Raw genomic sequence first — 22273 nt, 5'->3', positions numbered from 1 at the left:
CACATGCATTAATGAGTGACACGGTTTCTGAAAGGCTTATGAAGTACACTGAGGAAAAAGACTGGGATAATTAGAAAGTGTGCAAATACACACCATTTATTGGTTGAATTTTTTTAAATGGATATGTATACATTTGGTCAGAGATTGGTGTTTGACAGGCAACAAACACTAATTTGCATACATTTTCATACCACTATGTTTTGATCGTAGTTTCCATAATAGTTCTAGTATGAATCAGTTTTCAGTATTATAGTTTTGTTCATTCAGCAGAACCCCTACGATATTAAAGCCTATATTTCAGCATCTTCTCCCCCTTTAGGTCTCAACAGGGGTCGTCCTGGCTCAAGCCCGTGGGTCGAAGCAGTGCATCGGTGGCTAGTAGAGGGAAAGGTGGTCAGACTTGCGTCAGTATGGATTTTGCTGGCTGGATGCTCCCCACATGACCGCCCGCAGTTCTCTCAATGGCATAGCATGAGATGGGATCGGAGCATCAGAGGGTAGGTGTTTAGCTGCAGTGCATTGTGGTCTATCGGTGCACACAGGCGCACATTACAGTAGGTCTGCCATGCAAAATTTCTGATTAGGAAGGCCAGTGTGAGGAAATGGTGTTGTGTCAGGGATAGTTGTGGTGAGGAATCATATATATATATTTTTTCTTCATTTTATTAGTTGAAGGACTTCATGGGTATAGGACGGCTGCTCAAGGCCAGAGATTCACAGAGGCAAGACAGCAGTGCTAGCAGCAGCTCAGCAGCAGAGGGCAGGAAGGTTCCAGAATGTCCACCTCCCATGTCCCTGCTGTAAAGGAGGGGGTTGGCCCCAGCGTTGGAGCACTTCTGGGGCCCGGGTTAGAACGGCGCAGAACCTGCGAGGCTGGTAACATTGTATTAAAATATTGTTTTAATCTCAGTTCAGGATGGGCTAAGGGCAACGAGAGGTCGGGTTTGAGGTCGCAACCTTGTGTGTAAGTTCCAGGGTCCTCAGTGTCCACTCAGTTAACACAGCAGGGCCTCACAAGAAAGGGTTCTGAGCCTGTTGGTCCCCCTGCTGTCCAGGAGGGGGCACTGTAGAGAAGGGCAGTAGGGGCTGGGGCAGGTTTGGAATCACATCCAGCAGACCCTGCGATGGCGGAAAAGCGGGGGGGTGGGTGAAGGAGGCGGGCAGGATGGGGGGCTGGAGGCCGACGGACGGGGGAAGAGAGGAGTTGCTCGAGAGAGAAGAGGGGGATTCGGAACGCATCTGGTTCAGGGTGAGGCGGGGCTGCTCGCTTTGGAAGGGGTTGGAGGTTGCGGTAGCACTCAGTTCTAGAGAGAAAGAGAAAGAGAGACAAAGGGAGGGAGGGAGAGGGGAGAAAAATAAACACAGAGTAAAAAGAAATGTGGCTTGCCAAACAGGTTTTTGTGCAAGCTAGCACAATGTTTTTGTTCTGTCCTTTCGATTCAAAATGGGCGATTGCATTGTTCTGCTCTTGAGTGCAAAGCTGAGGTTAAAGCCACTAAGTTTATCTGTTTTCCTATTTGTTCAACTTGTGATATTTTATCTTCGGCCCTTTCCCAAAAAAAGGTCTCAAATTTTTCTTATCGCCAATGCACACATTTCTCGCAAAAAACACGGAAGCACAGAAGGAATATCTCCAGAAATGCTGTTTTTGTGTTCACCGCTCCACACTCAGATATTTGGTTCAGTGTGCTGTAGCGCTTAATGGACTAAGCTTGTAGCCAGAAGGTGGTGTGTTTTATTCCCAGGAAAGGGGCAGCTTTTAAATCCTTGTGCAAGGTACTCAGCCTGAATTGCTACGGCAAACATAGCTTGCTGTTTAAATATGAAATATGTGAAAATGATAGCTGTAAGCCACCACAGACAAAGATGCCTGCTAAACACAGGAATTATGTGAATGCTGTTAGTATTTACTGTAGGAGTACCAATCAATGTTCACACTGCAAACAGTACAACAATTCCGTAACAAACCATACAGGTCCAGGCACAGCGCTGGTGCAGCAGGCCGGACCTCACCTGTCAGGAAGGGGTTGGTAGTCTTGGCGGGGGGGTTGAGGGGTATCAGGGTATCCAGGTTGACCAGAGAGGCCGCGGTTGGGTCCAGGAAGGACTCAGGGGTCCGGGAGGTTCGGGGGGTGGGGTCGGCCAGACCCTCCCTGAGACGGGACAGGTCAAAGGGCAACGGGCTGCCCTGTTCACGGCCATTCACCTGCGTCCCCATCACTGGTTCCCCAAACAGGTCCCCATCTGTGGAGGGGGCAGAGGGTCGGCTGGGTGTTACTTCTACATTGTAAGCTGCTCTGGATAAGACGCTTGATAATGGAATGGAATGGAATGTCATGTGACTGGTGTCATGTCGCTAATCTACAATAAGATCAAATTTAAGGGAAAGCAAGTGTTTAGCTGACAAGCCCTCGCCTGTGGGACACATTATGAGACAGCCTCAGCGATTTAAGCTAAAACGGCATTGTTTTTATTTAATTCCATTTACTTTTATTTGATTTTCAGTTGGATGGCCTTCTGTAATTACCGTTTTTAGCTTTACCTTTTTGACAAGATTTCATGTTTCTGATTTCGTCTTTTTTTAAGACGACAGTTTCTGCTTAATTGTCCTATTAATGAACCACATTAACTGTGGAAAGGAAGAGTGTTTACTGGCTAATTACCTGTGGGACTTCCAGAACGTCTGGGGGAGTCACAGGCTGTCTGAGATTCCTTTGTCACAGTACAGAACGGATCGACTCCTGAAGACCCTGCAATAACACAACACCTCAGCCTGTCGCTCTATTGTACGCTCTTGGGCTGGTACCATGGATATATGAGTGATGCACTAGCATTCTGCACTGGTGACCATAGATGTGCGGTGATGCTTTTCCACTCTATCAATTATCATAGACATTTGAATAGAGTATTATCACCCTCAGCTGGATCGTGGGCCGTGTCTGAAGCAGCCTCCGAACTACAGCCTCCTCAAAATATGTACTGTCTACTAAACATACTGCCTAATATTTAATCTGTATATTATAATACGCATTGGGCAGTATGCAAAACATGTCCCCCATACTTTTTGAATTTTTGAACAGTACAGCCGAAGTGTCCCAAGACACCCCAGCTTTGTAGTGAAAAGGCTCCGCATATTCCTCTCTGATTTATGGGACCTCCTAAAAAGTGCGGTTTACTTCCTGAAAACTGTGCTCCCGAATACACTGAGCAATACCTCGGAAATCAGCCAGGGATTTTAAGAGCACAATATTTAGAGAACATTTCAGCTACTTAACGACCATCTCATCCAGTACTCAACTTATATAAACTCAATAACAGGCAAGTAAGCTGTTTCTGCCACAGCCATCGCCTAATTGTTTACGCACTGCTACTCTAAGCTGGTGTCATAGATGCGTGTACGCTGTGCTCCTTCTAGTACCATAGACGTATGGTAATGCACTAGTACGCTCAGCAGGTACCATAGAAATGCAAGCGTTCTGTGCTTACAAGTCCTGGACTGGCTGGATCCTTACCTGCGTGGATGGTGGGGTTTCTGCTGGAAATGTTCCTCGGGGCGTCCCATGGGTCCGAAGGGGGTTGGCTAGGATCCCAAGGCTTCAGGGGGCCGCTGGCTGCTGGAAGACCCATCCATGAGTTGTCAATCACAGGAGTGGTAGAGGGACCCCCTTAAGAGAAAGGGGGGGGGGGGGGGGGGGGGGGGGGGGGAAATCAATGAGTTGATATAAATACCAGTGTAATAAAAACTTGTGTTATGATGTATTGTATTGGTGCATATGAGCAGTGAGCTCTAAGTGTTGAGTAAATACATTGTGTTGGTTGTGATTTGTGTGTTCAGGAAGTAGAGCTGTGTGATATACATGAACTCGTTTTTACCCAAAGAGTCCCAGGGGTCAGAGGTCACCACATTGGCAGGTTTGGCCCTGGTAGGTGGCAGGTCCCAGGGGTCAACACGAGGGGGCGCTGCAGAGCCAGCTCCAAAAATGTCCTCCAGATCCTTCATGGCAGACTGGCAGGGCGCAGAGGAGAATGATGACATCATTAAAGCTCTCTAACTCCGTCAGTGCTTTTGGGAATAACTGCAGCAAGTTATCAAAAAAGGCACCAAAATATCATTGTGGCAGAATGTGCATAGTACATCACATTACGGATATAGCTGTGCTAGAATACTCATAGAACAATGCATCATTGTGAAAATCACAGAAAGCAGACTGACTGTCCAGACAGTTCACTGAGGGTGCCATCACTTGAGGAAGAAGAGTACAGAGTAACATGCGGGAAATGTATGGTTATTTATATGATACCCATATTTTACAGCAGTTATATATTAATGGCAATGTATGAAAATATACTACAACATCTGAAAACTGCAATAATTAGCATATTTGCCCATATAATGTAAAGTGTTACAATATCTCTCCTAATCTTAGTCACTTATTTCAGTATATTGCGATATATTGTATTTCTGCCATTTGTGCCAGTAAAGACCAGTCCCCTGAGACCGTGTGGTCCTTAAACAGGTAAAGGGTTCCAAACCTCCACTCCTCCTCCCTCCACCTCCCTTCTGCTCTCCTCAAGAGCTTTGCGCAGGAGCGTCTCTTCTCCCTCACGACTGCGCTCCTCCTTTGAGACAAACAGACACACACACGCAGACACACACACGCACACACACACACGTCAGCCTAATAGCTAAGAGCTGCAGGAACACTTTCACACAGTAAGGATCAGTCACATAGCCCCTCCCCACCCGCCAACCCTGTTGATAGCGCTACCTCCTGGTGTGCCGCCTTGCTCAGACTCAGGGCCAGCTGAAGCTGGGCATCTTCATCCAGCACCGCGACGTCGGGAACGGGAATAGGCGGAGCGGGCTGTAGGAAAACGGGAAGAGAGGATTGGAGGAAAGTACTGCGAAGACACACCCGCACAAACTGCTCGCCCTCCCAACATTGCTAGAAAGATAGGAAATTAGCCACTACTGGTTAGCAGTAACTGTGAAGCCTGTTCTGATTGGTCAGTGAGGAAAGGATACGTTGTGTTCTGCTGTGCGGTTGGTCGGAGATGGGGGAAGGGGAAGGACACTATTTTGCTGGTCATTAGAGGAGAGAGAAGAGGGTAGGGGGAGAGAGAGAGAAACCAAAGTTCACCGGCAACAAATAATTTGTGCTGCATTTATTTTGTGACCATAGAGGCTGTGTAGAGGGGTTTGTGGTGGGGTTTGTCAATGCCATACAGCAGGGATCAAATAAAGCTGGGTATGGCAAGGCGACTAGACAGTCACGCACAGAAGTAAAAAAAATCACTGTTATAGAGAGATGGAGAGGATGAAGAGATGGAAGGTGGGAGAGATGGGGATGATTACAAGCATAAAAATCAAAGCAATCTAAACAGTCATTGAATAAAAACAGTGCAGCAAATCATTGCCATGCCTATGTGCCATACTTTGTACTGTAGTTCTTCGCAGTAAATGTTTTAGCTCCCACTAAGTGTTTGGAGCTAAAACATGAACTACAAAGACCATGAGAGGAATGTGAAAGGATGCCTCACTGCCAGGGGAACAGGCCTCGAACATTACGAAGTAACACAGAGCTCCTGAACGACATCGTCCAAGTGCTTCGAAGCACCCCCACACTTCAGAGAGTTGGTTCAGTCCTCAACGGCTAGTACCTGGAGGGGCTCCTCTTTGCTCAGGTTAAGTGCCATCTGGAGTTGGGTCTGCTCATCCAGGTTTACAGGCGGGGGTTTCTAAAGAGAGGGAGGGGCAGGTTAACTTTTTGGGCTGTCCAATCAAAAATCTGAAGTGATCAAACAAGGTACATTTGGTGTCCACCTGCGGTTGAGAAGAGCAACATTAGAAGGGAAAAATCACAGAACGCAGTGTGGTCAGCACATTAGTCACTTCTCAAAGTCGTGCTTAAAAACAACAGAAAATATGTAAATTGTAGAGATAAAAAATCTCACACACGAACATGTGGGTGACAGTGGCAAAACACTATCTGTGTTAATATTTTTTTTTTTTTCCACTACAGTGCCTTTATACATAATCAAACAGCCAAACACAAACAACAAAAAACACACACATAGCACACATGGTGCTTAGTCAGAGCAGATAATGTTCTGCTGACCACCTGCTATTCTACACATGATGAGGGCACAGCTGTTTTCATAGTGAGTAATTCCCATAGCAACATTGTGGAAGTGCCGCACTTTGTCACAGCACTGACAGAATCTGACAAGCTGTGTTTTTGGAAATCTCGCACCGACCCGGCACGGCTTGCCCCTGGGCTCCTGTCGGAGTCCGTTAAGCCGAATAAATTCCTCTTTACTCAGGCGACTCCTCCAGAAGGCCAGAGCAGCTGAGTGAAGAAGCCGGAGTACATCTTGAGTGATTGTTTCAAATGTCTGAGAAATATTTCAAATAGGCTCCTGGTTTTCTACTCAGTGGCCTCTTCCTGAGAAAGCAGACCGTGCGCTGACTGCAGTCCTGGCTGTTATGAGCACCTCATCCCTCTCGTGTGAGTGGCTGGGCAGAGGCACATGGGCTTTCTGTCTCACGCCATGCTAATGCTAATGCTAATGGCAAGCCAGACGGTGCTTGTTGCTTTTACAGTGGCACTTCTGGGCTTGAGTGGTGCTTCTGTAGCACTTTGGAGTCACTGGACTTTGGGGCCTTCTAATCCCCTTGTCCTGACTGGGCCCAGTGGGGTAAAGGGGAACGGTCAAGGTTCAGGGTTATCACAGGGTAGCTTGCTATCGAAATACAAAAACGAAAAACAAGACGTTGGCGGCCATCTTTCAGTGGGGTTATGACTTTTACAACAAGGAGGCGTTACGTGGGCGGGATTCAGAGGGATGTTGGTCTCTGGGGCCTCGTGGTCAATAAGCCTGTGGGCCAGCAGTTTGAGTCTTTGGCACCGGGCTGTAGTCCGTGTCGGGTGCTGTCCTGGCGACCTCATCACCAGCCAATGAGAGGTGTGGCTGTTCTCCATACTCCAGATACATCGGCCAATCACAGAGCCCCATGGCAGGGGACAAACTCAACTCAACGAAAGGCCATTGGAGCAACAGGGACAGAGCATGCCTCGTTCAGGGGAGAGAGACGAGTGTCTGTGTGTGAAACCGAGCGCGTCAGTACCTCGGTGAGCTTTGGTGTCTGTCAATTTCTGTGTGTCAGTGTCGGCGTCAGTGCTTTAGCGGTTAGTAGTAGTGTGAGCAGCGTTTGTTGGTCAGTGTCTCGGTCGGTCTGAACAGCACCTTCTCGTTCTCCTCTTGGCTCATGGCCAGCGCCAGCTGCAGCTGTAACTCCTCCTCCCCGCTGGTCTGGGGCCGAGCCTCCTCCAGATCAGAGTGACAGTGAGGGGAGGAAAAAGAGGCTGAGAGACGGAGAGAGAGAGAGAGAGAAAGAAATAGGGAAGGGGGGGGGGAGAGAGAGAGAAATAGGGAAAGAGGGGGAGAGAGAGGGAGAGAGAAGGGAGAGAATTAGTCTTTACTGGTTACATTTTCACTTAACATGGCCGTATGCATTCAATGAAAATAACAAAGAGCTGCAGAGCAATTTCAAAGCATCCAAGCATTCAAAGCGCCAGTGTACTGAACTAAGCTGAGCTGAGAGCGTGCCCCATGCTGCACTGCACCTCCTGAGGCTGTCGCCATGACAGCACGCAGTTCTGTGGGTTAAAGGTGAAGGGCGCGGAGCGAGGGGGGAGGGGCGTCGCCGGCAGCCCCGCCGTGACTGCGGCACACGTGCTTCTGCGCGGCACGCCAGGAATGTTCCTCCGTTTCTCCGCCCGTGACTTCAGGCCGCAGTCAGGGACGCGCCACGGGGGGAAGGGAGCAGGGGGAGGACTGCTGTCTGGGCCTCCTCTTTCACCCCACCTCCGAAATTCATGTATATATATAATTTTTTTTCACGCTATTCCTTCAGAGCAATTACTATGGATGGCGGTGCAGTGTGGTGGTCAGTGAAATGGGCTCCAGAACCCAAAAGGCTGGACGTTTGGCTCCCAGCTGAAGTGCAGCCATTGTACTGTTGAGCGCTGAACCTGTTTGCTTCAGTGCACATGTGCAACTGTACAGATGGACACTACGTGAACATGTAAAACAGCCTAAGTTGTTCTCAATGCCTGCTATAGGCCGGTAATGAAATTAACCAACTGGCCGATTGGCTGTTTTGTTTTTGTTTGACGTGGTGGGCTCTCTGTGTTGAGTCACCCCCTGTGGCTCCGGGCAATGGTGATCTCACCCTCAATAAAACCACGCACACCAACCCACTCATAGCCAAAACACCCCTCTACGGTCTTCTATGTCCGGGAGCTCATGTGAATGCATATTTGGAATTATATTTCATATTTGTCCATTGACTTGTTTAACTGACAGAGCCGCTCCAGGCAGAGGGGAACTGACTGGATGACGAAGCCACACAGTCACTGGGTTCCTCCAGCAGCATGTGGTCTCTGAGCAGTGGATGGACAGAACACACCGAAAACCGCCGGTCGCGCGATCAGAAGGTTCTTTTTTTTTTTTTTTTTTTTTGCATCAGAGAGTCTGCGCGTCGGCGTCAAGCCAAGCCGCTCGCGTCGCCGCAGAAGCCGGCGGTTACAGGAAACGGCCGCCGCTCTTCGCTCCTGTCACACGCTCCTTCTCCGTCACGCGGCCAGCGGGAGAGCAGGAATGCGGGGAATGCAGGAGCGGCTTTCGGCGCCACTGTCGCGCGGGCCGCGACCCGAAACCCGCCGGGGAAGAGAGGGGAATTCCCAGAATTCAACAGCCCGGCTACTCAGAGTTCAGCCGTGAGTGCGGGACACCCGTACCCCCCACAAGGTCACCACACCTTATCCATTACCGCCGCGGGGGCCCCAAATTAGTTTTACAGCACGTGACATTAAATTACATTGCAAAGCAAATCGTTTCTCCCGGCTGCAGCTTGTGAATGTACCGGTAAGTACCCTGCTGAGTATTGCACCAGCTGGATGAGCTAGATGAGCACGCTCTTTGGTACAGAGCCAGTGCCACAGCTCAGTTGTGAATCTGCGACTTCTAGGTCTGTCACAATCCTGAAATCTCTATGGAAACTACGCCTACTGTCCCAGAGAGCTGCGGCTCGAGGGATCACTGCGGTGCTGTTCTTTCAGTGTGTGTGTGTGTGTGTGTGTGTGAGAAAAGTAAGAGTGAGTATGTGAGATATGTGTGTGGGTGAATGTGTGGGTGTGTGTGAAATGTAAGAGGGAGTGTGTGAAATATGTGTGCGCACGCGTGTGTGTGTGTGTGTGTATGTATGTGTATGTGTGTGAGTGTGTGTGTGTGTGTGTGAGATATGTGTGTGTATGTATGAGTATGTGTGTGTGTGTGTGTATGTATGAGTATGTGTGTGTGTGTGTATGTATGAGTGTGTGTGTGTGTGTGTGTGTGTGTGTGTGTGTGTATGTATGAGTGTGTGTGTGTTGGTATGTATGAGTATGTGTGTGTGGGGTGTGTGTGTATGTAGGGTGTGTGTGTATGTGTGTGTATGTATGAGTGTGTGTGTATGTGTGTGTGTGTGTATGTATGTATATGTGTGTGTGTGTGTGTGTGTGTGTGTGTGTATGAGTGTGTGTGTGTGTGTGTGTGTATGTATGAGTGTGTGTGTGTGTGTGTGTGTGTGTGTTTTAAGCGTGGCTCTCGGGTGTGGTACTCACAGCTGAAGGAGGGTGAGCCCCTGGCTCCCTCGCCCCCGTACGCTGAGGTCATGAGGGGCTGGCTGGACCGCCGGCCGGGGTAGGGCGGCGGCAGGTCCCCGTAGGCGGAGCCACATTCGGCGGCGGCGGCGGCGGAGGCGGGGCAGCCCGCGCGCTCCCTGGGCTTCAGCGACGCCGACCGCGCCCTCTTCAGCCGGTCCTCGTCCCTCAGCAGCGCCACCAGCCGCTTGGCCTTCTCCCGCACGATGGAGCCCTGGTCCCGCCCGTCCCGGTCCGTGTGCTGGAAGTCCCGCAGCGTCTGGAGCACCACCGCGTTCTCCCGGCACTGCTTGCCCACGCGGTCCGACCCGGTCTTGATCAGGTACTCCAGCAGCGTCAGGGCCTTGTAGACGTGCCGCCAGTTCTTGCCGTGGTCGTTGAGCCGCTTCCAGATGATGCCCATCACCTCGGGGAAGGCCACCGCGTTGAAGGTCAGGTCGGAGATCTCCTCCATCAGCGGGCCGGGCGGGTCCCAGGGGTCGTTGGAGGTCGCCTCGCGCACTTTGACCTCCGCCTCCGTGTAGTTGTTCACCATGTTCTTCATCTGCCGCCGGAGCGATGATGTCATCATGGTGACGGCAGTGATGGCACAGTGGGCGGGACTGAAATCTTTTAGGAGGACCGGCAAAAGAGAATGCGCCGGTTTTTGCTCCCACGCACACCTCTAGTTCCGGGTGGGAGGGATGGCGAGCTGGCAGAGGGGGCAGTGAGGGGGTTTGAGGGGGGGGGTGGGAGGGGCGGGGGGTGAGGACAGGATTGGGGTGAGTTCTTTTTCCAGTGGAAGGGCTGGCTGTAGGCTGACTCACACAATAGCACCACCCTGCAGCTCTGCTCACCTGAAATATGAAAAGAGAATTACAATGAGAGCTTTGTGTGTGAGTGTGTGTGTGTGTGTGTGCGCACGTGTGCATGCCTGGGTGTTATCAAAACTGAATCTGAGAGTAGTCTTTAGTCTCCCTCTCTTCCTCAAGAGAACCGTGGCAGAAATGTTGCAGTACTGTGAGAGGGTCGCGTCAGTAAAGCATGAAGCCATTGACCTGAGAAACGCAATCACTGAGTGACAAGCCATTCTGTCCAGATGACATTGCCATAGCAACAATGCCTCAGGGGACGGGTGTGGGTAAGGGGCTTGAGAGTTACAAAACAACACATCACACAAGAACAACCTGTTTAAGCACTCACTCACCGACACACACACTCCTTTCTCTCTCCGATTCATGCTCTCACACACAAACGCACAAATGCTCATACATGTGCATACACATTCGTTCCCTCTCGCTATCATTCACACACACACACACACATACACACACACACACACACACATCAGTTGGTGCTATGATCTCTGGGAATAATGGTGTGATTCCTTTATCACAATTGATTAACTTTTTTCTAAATATTCCATTATGTCTGAATCTTCAGCAACCATAAAACACGCACACACACACACACACACACACCTCCTGCTTTCGCATTCTCTCACAAACACACACAGATCTCTCTCTCTCTCTCTCTCTCTAAGTGAACAAAGTTAAGGGTCAAGTAAAGTTTACACTTACATTTCCAGCCCTTGCACCAACTTCACAACCAAGAAAAGTAACTGAGCTGCCAGCTAAATAAATAAGGGTGTATATCTTAACATAAAACACCTTTTACACACCTGGCTCTTATCACAAACACACTTCGCTAACAATCCCAGGAGAGGACGAAAGCTGTTCTAACCCGTGCCTGTCTGAACGCTGAATCTCCACCCACACCCTACTGGGGCGGGTTCAAGTATCAAACCTATTGAGCACGTAAACAACTGAGGAGGAAAAAAAAAAAAAGGTTGTGTGAATAAATGCCAAGAACAGAATGTCTTTCAGCACATGCCTTACAACCATTCTTTTTAAAACTCACTCTGATTGAATCTTCTCTGGTCCTAAAATGCTACATACAGTACATTCTCCCAAGGAATGGTGTGGATGGCTAACAGATAGCAAAAGGCCACCTGGATTGAATTTAATTTTCAGTAATAACAAATAGGTTACTAGGCTAAAAGTCCAGGGTTTCATGTTTCATGTCTCAGCACAGCTAATCTCAGAGAAGTTTTTCTTTTTGTGTGGGACTGATATAGGGCTCCAGGCTTTGATGTGTGACCCTAGCACACCTCAACCAAAGTGCAACACCCCTGGCGAACGGTACTGTATCTGTGATCATCCCAGATCCCCCTTTTTCAAATGACTCTCTAGCACCCCATAGACACCCCCCCCCCCCCCACCACAAACATGCAGTTACAGTGTTCTGAATCAAGTCTTTAAATTCACCCAAAGTAACAGGGCTATCTTTTTTTTTTGTTGTTTTTGGTTCCATGACCGAGTAAAAGCCGAATTCAGAGAAAGGGTGAGGTACTTTATAAAAGCAAGAGAATTGGAACACTGATCAGGACTACTATTACTTAGATAAGAAGGAAGTTTACCCAAAATAGCTTTGTAAATGAACACATACCAGTCACACAATCTACGATTCTTTAGAGAGTGTAGACCTGCACTCTGGCAAAGAAAGCAGTGATGGGTGTGGGTGTGTGACCTAGCATTTGTAATGAACCATAGAGCACCATGATACTGTGAATCTAAGGCATTTAAAACAGAAGGCATGCATGCAAATTATTTTACAGTAATCAATCATTGATAGGAATGCAGCAAGAACAAGTTCACGTTTGGCTTCAGAGGAGAAAGAGGATTTGTCATGAAAATAAAAACCTATCTTTAATTGGAGCTTCCTTTTTTTTTTTTTTTTTACAAGATTTTCAACATGATCTTTAAAAGTTTTTTGTCAATCCATAAACCTAGATACTTATAAGAGCTGTATTTTCCATTGCTCAAAACAGTAGAAGACTTCAGATGTGATCACTTAAAAATCATAAGTTTGATTTTATCCACATTTAGAAGTAATTTCAGTTGAAAAAAAAAGGTAGGTAGGTTCGTAGGTTCATTTATTAGCTTCAGTTCATCACAGAAACTTCTGAAGATGTCAGATACTGATGACAGCCAAACCCAGTATAGATCCCCCAGTATAATAAATTCCGAATCAGATCATTGAGACAGTATATCCAGCAAAGAGGAGAGGTTTTTTTTTTTTAGCAGCATACGGTAAGCTATAACATCCTAAAACTGTCAAATCAAAGCCAGGGTATAAATTTACCCACGGAGTAAGGAGCTCTAATTGTTTGGGCCAAGCGAGGGAAAGTGACACTGAAGAGCTGCGTTTTGTTTTAACATAAATAGCAACCCCTCCTCCCTTCTTTGGCCGATCCGTGCAATATACATTACAGCCTGCGATGTGAATATCACTGATACTATACTGATTTATTTAGCCACGTTTCAGATATCTAAAATATCAGGGTCTGATGGGTGGACCCAAACCTGTGTGACCCATATACTTTGCATATCTGTACGTTTATTAAATCTGAATGGTAATATTCATGCGCTGTCCCTTCTTTTCTAGTCAGCACCCTGGAATAAGTGATCATGGGAGCTATTCCTGTTGTTATAAACTCTTATACAGTTCATTTACATCTACTTCTGTGAGATGTTTCTCGTGGATGTAGACAGCCTGTCAGATATGCTCGTCAGATGCTGAAACACTTAACAGCACATTCTGAGACATCCTGCGTCCTGTACATTGAGTGTATAAAGAAGGACCAGGATGACACGGCCTTTCTGAAACAGACCACAAAAATAGTTTACAGGAGCAGCAATCCCAACTGATGCGGGCATTTTGCTTACTTAGCTCTGGCAGCAGGGAAAGGCAGCAATAAAAATAAAAAAAATAATAATAATAATAAAGACGGGCAAAATTCCTGGAATGGTAATGTGGGATAAAAGGGAGGGTTGGGAACTGTCCATGAGAGCCTTTCAGTTTCCCCTCGCCATTTAAACAAGGCCCTGCGGTTTGAATCAGAGGAGGTCCAGTAGCGTTGCATTATTTACGAGTCGGGAAAAAAAGCGCTTCCGTCTTCCGAACAGAGGCGGATCGCTTTCCAACGTCTTCATTCCCTCTCCCTCCCTTCGGTTGCAGGGCTCGGCTGCTCTGTGCTTTGAGTGATCCGAACCCATGACCACGTGGGTCACTGCTGTCAGTATTGTCAATTGCTACCATACCAGAACCAGTAAAAAAAAAAAGGGTTTTGTTCGCAATAGGAAAACACTTTAATTGGAGATTGCTGGCACATGGTAGCCCCGTCCCTTTTTGGAACTCACAAAGCCTCATGCTCCTATTACTATTGATCACAAGTTCCAGGATCCAGTTCTTTATCCACGCCCTTAATGCAATGTCTGGGACACCATGGAGCCAGGAAGCTCAAAGCGTCATGGCGTTTGAAGATAACCTCTCCAATGCAAAGGGTGGCAACCTCCAGAGTTGTTCAGAATCGTTTCGATACGCTAAACCCACACACAATGGCATATTCCTATGTCTGTTTTACTACTATGCTTTCTCAGATGCTGAAGAACTGTAGACAGCAGCAGACTGTTCTCAGCCTACCCTTCTACACCAAAAACACAAATGGCACTACTTGAAACCGATCCCATTCCAGATAAAGAAATATGCCTTCATGACTAAACCTTTGGGTTTGGGTGAGTTTGGTTTGATCTCTCTCTGCAGATGATGTTCAAAGCCCTGACCTATAAAATATGTAGAAGAAATAGGTACTTTTTCTTAACGGAAGCAAAATGTAGTCATGCAGACTTTTGCTGCATGTTAGGGGAAGTTAGGGGAAGCAGAAAACAGAACCTGTCTGGCAGGTGGGCTCTCCACCTAGATGAATAACAATAGTGCGGTGCATTCTGGGATATTGTTCCCACTCAACACTATCAGCAGAGCAGTGATATTCAACTCCACATCCTGCAGGCCACAGTGTCTGCAGGGACTAACACTCCAACAGTGCACGACACCACCCGACATCATGAATGAACTTACTTCCTGAACCAAGGAATTATAATAATAAGCCCTGACCTATAGTACCTAGAGTATTTCACTTCACGCACAGTTTACTCACTCAAAACAAAATCCAGGTGAGGAACTGGCCAATGGTTGCCCTGTGGCCATATATATATATATATAACTTCATGTAGCTAACCTGAAAAAAATCATTCAACAGTAGGCCATGCTCAAAAATATAACTATAATGGGAAAAAAACTGCCTTTCTTATATAATAATAATCTTTTCAGGAAAAAGCACAAAGTACTTTACAAAAATAAAAATAAAATACAATAGTATAAAAACCACAAAGCAGCATAAAATAATGAAGATTCAAAGGAGCAAGCACAGGTATAAAATCAAGTGAGAGAATGAACTAGTTTACAATAATGTCTATATGGCTGACACACTCTCATTGAAAGGAATTTGACATATTATGCATTTATAGTACCCATATATACACATAAAGCTGGAAAAACTATAACGGTGGGAAATTCCGGTAGGGCACCTTTATCTGAGACAGACCCGCAGTGTTCCACCAGGGAAATTGAACCAATGGCCCTCCGGATTCAGGAACAGGACCTCTTCCACACTTTTGCCGTTCCCCTGGTAAGATAAACATTAAAACCTGGATGTAAAAGTAGGCCATCTAATATATATATATATATATATATATTTTTTTTACAGTCAGGCTCTATCAAGGCCACCGTCCTTGAGGAACGTTATTCTTATGCAGGGCAATTCAACGTTCTGTTCTCCCGTGAGCGTGGGACCATTGTTTGGCCCTGTTCTTCATTTGCTAAACAGAAATGCGCGTGTAACACATATCAACTGTGTTCATTATTAATCATGATAGTTCGAGCTAACACCGACGCCTTTGCGTTTCGGTTTTGATGGCTTGGTTGCAAAAGCTTTGACCGCCCGAATTGCAGTCATCAGTTTACATAGTTAAAAATAATCTCCAGGCGACCATTCGGTTATTGCCATGAGAACTCAATTTCCCCCCAAAAAAATATATATATCTTGCCTCAAATCAGCGAGAGCAAGTGTACCCAGTCTACAACTATGCCGTGACTCAGCTATATTCTGCTATTCAGAAGGCTGAACCTCTGGAACCGCTGTGTAAAATTACTCGATCATCACAATATCACCGTACGACCGTGCAGTCCTCTTACCTCGCAGCTCATCGCTTGCCACCAAACTTTCCACCTTTGCTTCGTGACGGCATCTTCTCAATTTTTAAAACGATTTATTTTTTGCATTAAAAAAAAAAATTAACAAACAATACAAGGAAAACTTACAAAAACGCCCCCTGCATTTCACCAGCGGTACCGTAAAAGCGTCAAAATAAGTACGAACGCCAGGCGCGGGTCATATCCTTGTTTTGAATCTCGGTGTCCGGGGAAAGTTGAGTCATGACAAAGAACCGGCGCCGGGCACGTAGATAACAGAGGAAACTCCACAGCGCACGCGGGCAAGAGGGGGAGCGGGCTGGAGAGGGAGCGCGCCTGTCCCGGCAAGGTTTAACCCCTCCTGTCCCGATTGGGCAACTAGACAATCGAGCAACGTATCGAATGTCGCATAAGTCCAGCTGACAACTGAACTGAAATGAAAAACATCGTGCTTTGTTTTTTTTTTATAGATAGATTATTATTCCTTTATACATACAGCCTCATTAGGCGAAAGTAGGAAAGCGTGAAATAAGTTAAATTAGCGAAGGGGTACTAAACGCAAACAATATCAGCACCATGGACAGTTACAGTCACACCTGACAGTCTCACACACCCACTCGTGCTGGAAGAAAACGCAACTATCAAATTTCGCCCAATGAACGGGAGGGGAATAAAAAAAAATCGCATCCATGATAGCTGGTCCACAATCGCTCCACCCCTAGTCCACAATCTAGGGTGTATGTTTGTTTCTGAGTGTGTGTGTGTGTGTGTGCTTGGGAGAGACACTCCTGTGCATTTGCGTGTATGAAAAAGATTTTTTCATACAGTGATTTTAGTATTTGATTTTGAGTATCATTAACAGGAGTATCCTGTAAATGGCAATGGCCATATCCGAACATACGCAGTTATGCATCTATTCCAAAAGCATGCCAACAGCCTGCAAAGATTAAGAGAAAATAAGTATTTGTGTAGATCATCATGCCGCTACTGTGGAAGGTCTAAAGCAGCGTTTTTCCCTAAACGGTGCCAGGCAAAAGGGGAAGGAGCAGACATCACTCACATTAATAATGTAGAGAGCGGGAGCTTGTGAGCAGGGTCTGACCATTCCCATGACAACATTTCCTCTATAGCTGCCTATTTATTCATTTACATAAAAGGGTCGTTTGTGTGACATCACACGACAATGCATAATACAGCCACAGAGATGATTCACTGAATCATGCCTTCAGGACACACTCTCTCCCTCTGTCTCTTTTTCTCTCGCACACACACACACACACACACATGCACACACAAATACACGCACACACAAACACCCATGCACACACACACACACACATACACACAAACACACGCACAAACACCCATGCACACACACACACACGCACGCACAAACACACATACACACACACGCACACACACAAAGCAGTATGATCTGTGGGGATTCATTGCTCACTGAATTCCTCGGCCTTCTTTGCTATTTTTCAGTTCCCCTCTAATGCAAAAGGAGGCTGTCCTCCTGCAGGCCCCAGCCTCTGCCCAGCCCTCCCATCTGGGGAGAAAAACAACCTGCTGACTGAGCATAAACAGGCCAAATTAATGAATGAGAGGAGAAAGAAGGGAGGGGGAGGAGGACAAAACTGCACAGACAGCAAAAACAGCGAAGATTTTACTCCCACTGCCAAAAAAAGCCAGCCCCTCCCTCATAGTACTGAGGTCTTAAACTGAAGGCTAAAAGGATTTTTGGATGTCCCTGTGCAATTAGCCTGACCAGCTGAACCATAATGCTATAAACACCCACACTGCCATTCATGTGAGCACTTTCCACCTATGACTCCGACAAATGTTCGTAGACTGTGATAAGACTGTGATAAGGTTCAGAAATCACGTTGGCGACAATCAGCCTCAGTCACAAATGTTGTTAGTGATAAGATTCAGCCTCTCAGTCACAAATTATGCTAGTGCTAAGACAAACTTTCAGTCTCAAAGTCACATATTATGTTAAGAGTGATAAAATGAAGTTGAATTGTTGAATAATGCGTAGGAACATGACAAAGTTTGATTTGGGTGTATTAATTGAATGAAAAGTCCAGTGTTTGATGCGGAAGACAGATGAGTTGAGAAAAGGGTCAGTGCGAAGAGCTCCTTTTCCCCATCAGGAAATCTCCACTGTTCCTTTCTGCTGTGACCAGCGTGGGCCAGACAGGCAGGAATATCAGGATATACTGGTTCTGAGTCACAGGGCCACAAATACCTGACTCTGACGCACAGTACAACTCTATGTGACGCGTATGTCTTTCCCTTTGTGTGGGTGTGTGTGTGTGTGTGTGTGTATGCATGCGTGTGTGCCTATGGGTGTGTAGTTCATTATATGTAAATGCATGAAGTATACAATTATGCTTTCTAATGGTTTTTATGTGTAGGTGTGTGTCATTTATAAAAACAAAAGTTCAAACCAATCCGGTTCACCAGCATTAGGTCTTGAGAGGTCCTTGGAATCTGCTACATTTCCTGATTAAATCTGACTCAGAGACTGGATGTCATTGGCTGCTTCTGTAGTCCCTAAGGCGAGCAAGGAGGGCTGTATCTGTTTCTCGGCTTTCATGCCAACTTCTGGCCTTAATTACTTAATTATCCCTAACATTTACGCCACGTGACATTTTAGCTACATCTCTTGTTAAGCGCATGAATGACAACCAAACACTGCTATTGTGTCCCTATATGAAATGTTTTACTGTGATCTAATCTACAAGTGAACCAGTGTTGGTGTATAATCAATTATCTAGGAGACATTGGTGGGAACTAAAGCATGCATGAACACAAGCTGCCCAGGACTGGAATACCCAAAAGCCCCCCCCCCCCCCCCCCCCCTTCAGGAGGGGAAGGATGCAGGGGAAAGCGAGAGTGTAATAAATGTCTGAATGTGTGATGTCGTTAGTAAAAGTTTTGGAAACAAGAACATGACTAATTATGACTTCATGGAGTGTGGGAGTGTTTGACCCTACATTTTCATGGAAATTATCTTGTAAATTCTTTAAAAGATTGTACGTGTGTGTGTGTGTGTGTGTGTGTGTGTGTGTATGTGTTCATGAAAGTGTATCTGCAGTACTGCGGGCAGTCAGCAGTCCATTCGTCTAACAGATTATTTTCAGAATATTTTCTGTGGATGCATTTTAATGTGTTTATCAAACAAACAAACACTGGTGAGAAAGAGAAGACGATTAATGCATTTGGAATTGGTCAAATATGGATTGGCTCTTGAATTCTCTCAGGGGTGTCGAACATATATATATATATATATATATATATATATATATATATATACTGGGGGGCTGCAGTGTCTGCAGGTATTTGCTGTTTCCTATCAATCAGCAACCAATTAAGGTATTGAGAACAGGGTGTGCGAACTCTTTAGCCAAACCATGACTTAAATTGATTACTCGTGCTGAGGCAAAAATCCTGCAGACACCAGGGCCCTGCAGACACCAAGGCCCTCCAGAACCGCAATTTGACACCTCTGCTTTAGAAGAATCAGTATTGTGAGCAGTGGCGTTTACTGCCCTCTGCTGGTTTTTTACAGTCACTGCAGTTGACTGTGAAAAATCAGCAGTTATCCATCAATGCACACAGCTATTGGATGGCTGCGGCCTGGACATTTCTCTAGCAACTGGCCATTCACGAAACTGGGAAAATACAAGTCAGTGTGGTTCAAAACAATGATTAGCTGACTCTGGAATGTGCATATACATTTTGGCGTTAGGCAGTTGCTTTTATCCAGAGCAACTTACGAAAGTGAATAGATTTAAGCAAGTCATCAGAGTCAAAGTAGACAAAGTCAATACACAATCTTACAACGTAAATATTTATGAAATAGCCTGTGCAAGAGAGTGATAGAGTATTATAAATAAGCATGCGCTTGCAATGAAAGAGGGTAGGGTGACCTACAGGCACTGTGGCCCACCAGCACCTGTGTAGAAAAAGCTTAGTCTTTTCTTCAGTACACTGAATTCTTTCACAGCAGCGTCCAGACGTCTAAGTAGTGCCAACTGCCACAGTACTGCAAACCGGCCCACCTCAAACAGCAAGTAAGTACTTATAAGCCAACAACTGCCTAAAAGGACAATAAAGGGGTCTCTGCATGATTTAAAGTCACGCAATGTATTTGCAGTGGACAAATATAGCCGTTTTTAATGTATTTATTTTGCAGGCCCAGACATTGAATACAAGTCATGAATACACCCTGGCAAAATTGTGCGCCTATTACAAGGCGTGAGGTACAGGAATGACTTTCGGGAGAGAAGTCATCCAGCGCTACAACAGAGTGTGAACATGAAGCTGGAAATGCAGTGCTGGAACACGGGCGCATGCGAACGATTTTTACCTCAACATTCCGCAGTGATGTCACTCCTGCAGCGTACCGACACACGAGCCCTATGGAGATGTGTTCAAAGAAATGACAGAATTGGAATTACCAGGAAACACTGCATTTACATTTGAGGCATTTAGCAGACGCTGTTATCCAGAGTGACTTATACGACTTACATTCCTCTACACACTACCGATTTATAAAGCTGAATGTTTACTGGGGAGAGCCAGATTGAGTACTTGTTCAAGGGTACAATGGCTGCGTCCCACCTGTGAATGGAACCTGCAACTTCGGAGTTACATGCCCAGTTTGCTAGCCATTATGCTACCCTGCCACCCGTAGTATTTGATCTGAACAGCAATAAAAGCACTAATTGCAGAGCAATTCATTAATGCGAGTAGGTTCTAAATGATGCTGACTTTTGGGGGCTAGCCTGGTGCAAAGCTCGGTGGAGCTAGTACAAAAAGAAAGAGAAGCACCCGAATCACAATCAGAGGCACGATTCTAGAACCTTCACGGAGAGGGAGAAGGGCTGCTGTTTCCATGGCAATGCACCATGTCCATTTTACCTAGCTTGAACAGGCAGAACCATTGAGCAGCAGGGTACATTAAGTCCCATCAGTCTGTATGACACCAAGCATTTGCACTGAGAGCAGCCATTCAGGATGGCTGCTTGGGGGTGGCGGGGGATGTGGGGAGCGGAAAAAAGGGTGCTCAAAACATTCCATAATACCACACTATATATAGAACAAGACTGCTACCTTGGACTGCTGCCCACATGCAGCTTGTGTGTGTGTGTGTGTGTGTGTGTCTTTGTGTGAGTGTGGTGTGTGTGTGTGTGTGTGTGTGTATGTGTACATGTACATTTCAGAGGGAAGCTGAAAGAGAGAGAATGTAAGACAAAGACAAAACTACTTCTAGCATATAAAATAAAACATTGGCTTAACGTGCTCCCTGGGGCAAACAAATAAACACAATGTCCTTGGTGTGTACTGATTGGCAGTTTCAATCCAAAAAGCCATTTCATTCTCTCATGATTCACCCTGTAGTTTGAGAGGTGAAGCCGCTTCTGAACGTTTTCTCAATATGACAAAGGCGGTCGTGATTACAGAGAACACACTCAATACAATGCAGTGCGGTCACGCTGCAGCCCAATGACTGAACCACTAGTGACCTGCACACTAGAACACGTATCTGTCACCAGCTTATGAATAAAACAAACGGCGCCACTAGGTACTCATCAGAAGGGTTTCATTTCAGGGAAAGCATTCCTCGTTCGGTAATGGGCTGTTAATATTCACATTGTTGAAAACAGAACCGTTTTGAGAACTATCAGTTTTTATGAGTAGGGATGTCTGAACGCAGGCCCACATTGGGAGGTCGGAATCGGAACCTTTTTACATAGCCTACTTCCTGTGCATATATGAAATTACCTGAACCAATTTTTCAATTACAGTATGGTTTCCATGTCAGAATGATAATCTGCGGATAACTAGGCAGGCAGTAAACTACTGATTTTAATTACAGGGCAATCCCAGCTCCGGTGAACGTTTCCAGCTCTCCGCCTTTTCTTTTTTACCCGGAAATGTCTATGCTCGGAATCTTTATCCATTTCTTCGCTGCCAGTTTGCTCGTATCCATGGCAACGGTATTACGCTTAGGTTGTGTATTGAGCTGCAGACAAAAAAGGCAACATTTTGCCTTCCACATTTATTCCTGAAAGCCACAACGATCCTGCCAAAATGATGCTTTATGGGAAAACACCATCCTCCCAGTGACTCATAGCCTTCTACCGCCGTTGTCACAGCTGCCGCGTTCCACGGTCAGCCGCCTTCAGCTATCCATTACCTGAATCATGGAAAATCACCCACTCATTCCATGCCAGAGAATTCTTAAAATAAACCAACAGGACATATTTAGCACAGTTATTTTCTGCTTTAAAGTTTAAAAAAGGAATAATAATAATAATAATAACCTGTGTTTTGTAATGACCATGATATGCACTTTTGTACGTCGCTTTGGATAAAAGTGCTAAATAAATGCAACGCAATGTAATAATAATAATAAT

General features: G+C 46.2%; 1 protein-coding gene across 8 annotated transcripts; it reads right to left on the bottom strand.

The window, feature by feature from the left end:
• Positions 1-67: 67 nt before the first annotated feature.
• Positions 68-22112, bottom strand: LOC135242982 (epsin-3-like). Of its 8 annotated transcripts, none has more exons than XM_064314370.1 (12): positions 20221-22112; positions 15176-15273; positions 9669-10543; positions 7249-7367; positions 5662-5739; positions 4770-4865; positions 4534-4620; positions 3874-4006; positions 3513-3665; positions 2664-2750; positions 2014-2244; positions 68-1304 (listed from the first exon to the last, which is right to left on the bottom strand). In XM_064314370.1, the coding sequence occupies exons 3-12, from the start codon at positions 10276-10278 to the stop codon at positions 1012-1014; spliced, it is 1887 nt and encodes a 628-aa protein (XP_064170440.1). In that variant the 5' UTR covers positions 10279-10543; positions 15176-15273; positions 20221-22112; the 3' UTR covers positions 68-1011. The 8 variants fall into 8 exon arrangements, with proteins under 8 accessions (XP_064170440.1, XP_064170443.1, XP_064170442.1 ...); XM_064314373.1 differs by lacking the exon at positions 20221-22112 and adding an exon at positions 15843-16166 and having other exon boundaries at positions 3513-3611; XM_064314372.1 differs by lacking the exon at positions 20221-22112 and adding an exon at positions 15843-16164 and having other exon boundaries at positions 3513-3614.
• Between the last annotated feature and the right edge of the window lie 161 nt (positions 22113-22273).

Source organism: Anguilla rostrata, chromosome 17, assembly GCF_018555375.3.
Source record: "Anguilla rostrata isolate EN2019 chromosome 17, ASM1855537v3, whole genome shotgun sequence".
NCBI lineage: Eukaryota > Metazoa > Chordata > Actinopteri > Anguilliformes > Anguillidae > Anguilla > Anguilla rostrata.
This window is presented reverse-complemented; position numbering and strand designations above follow the sequence as displayed.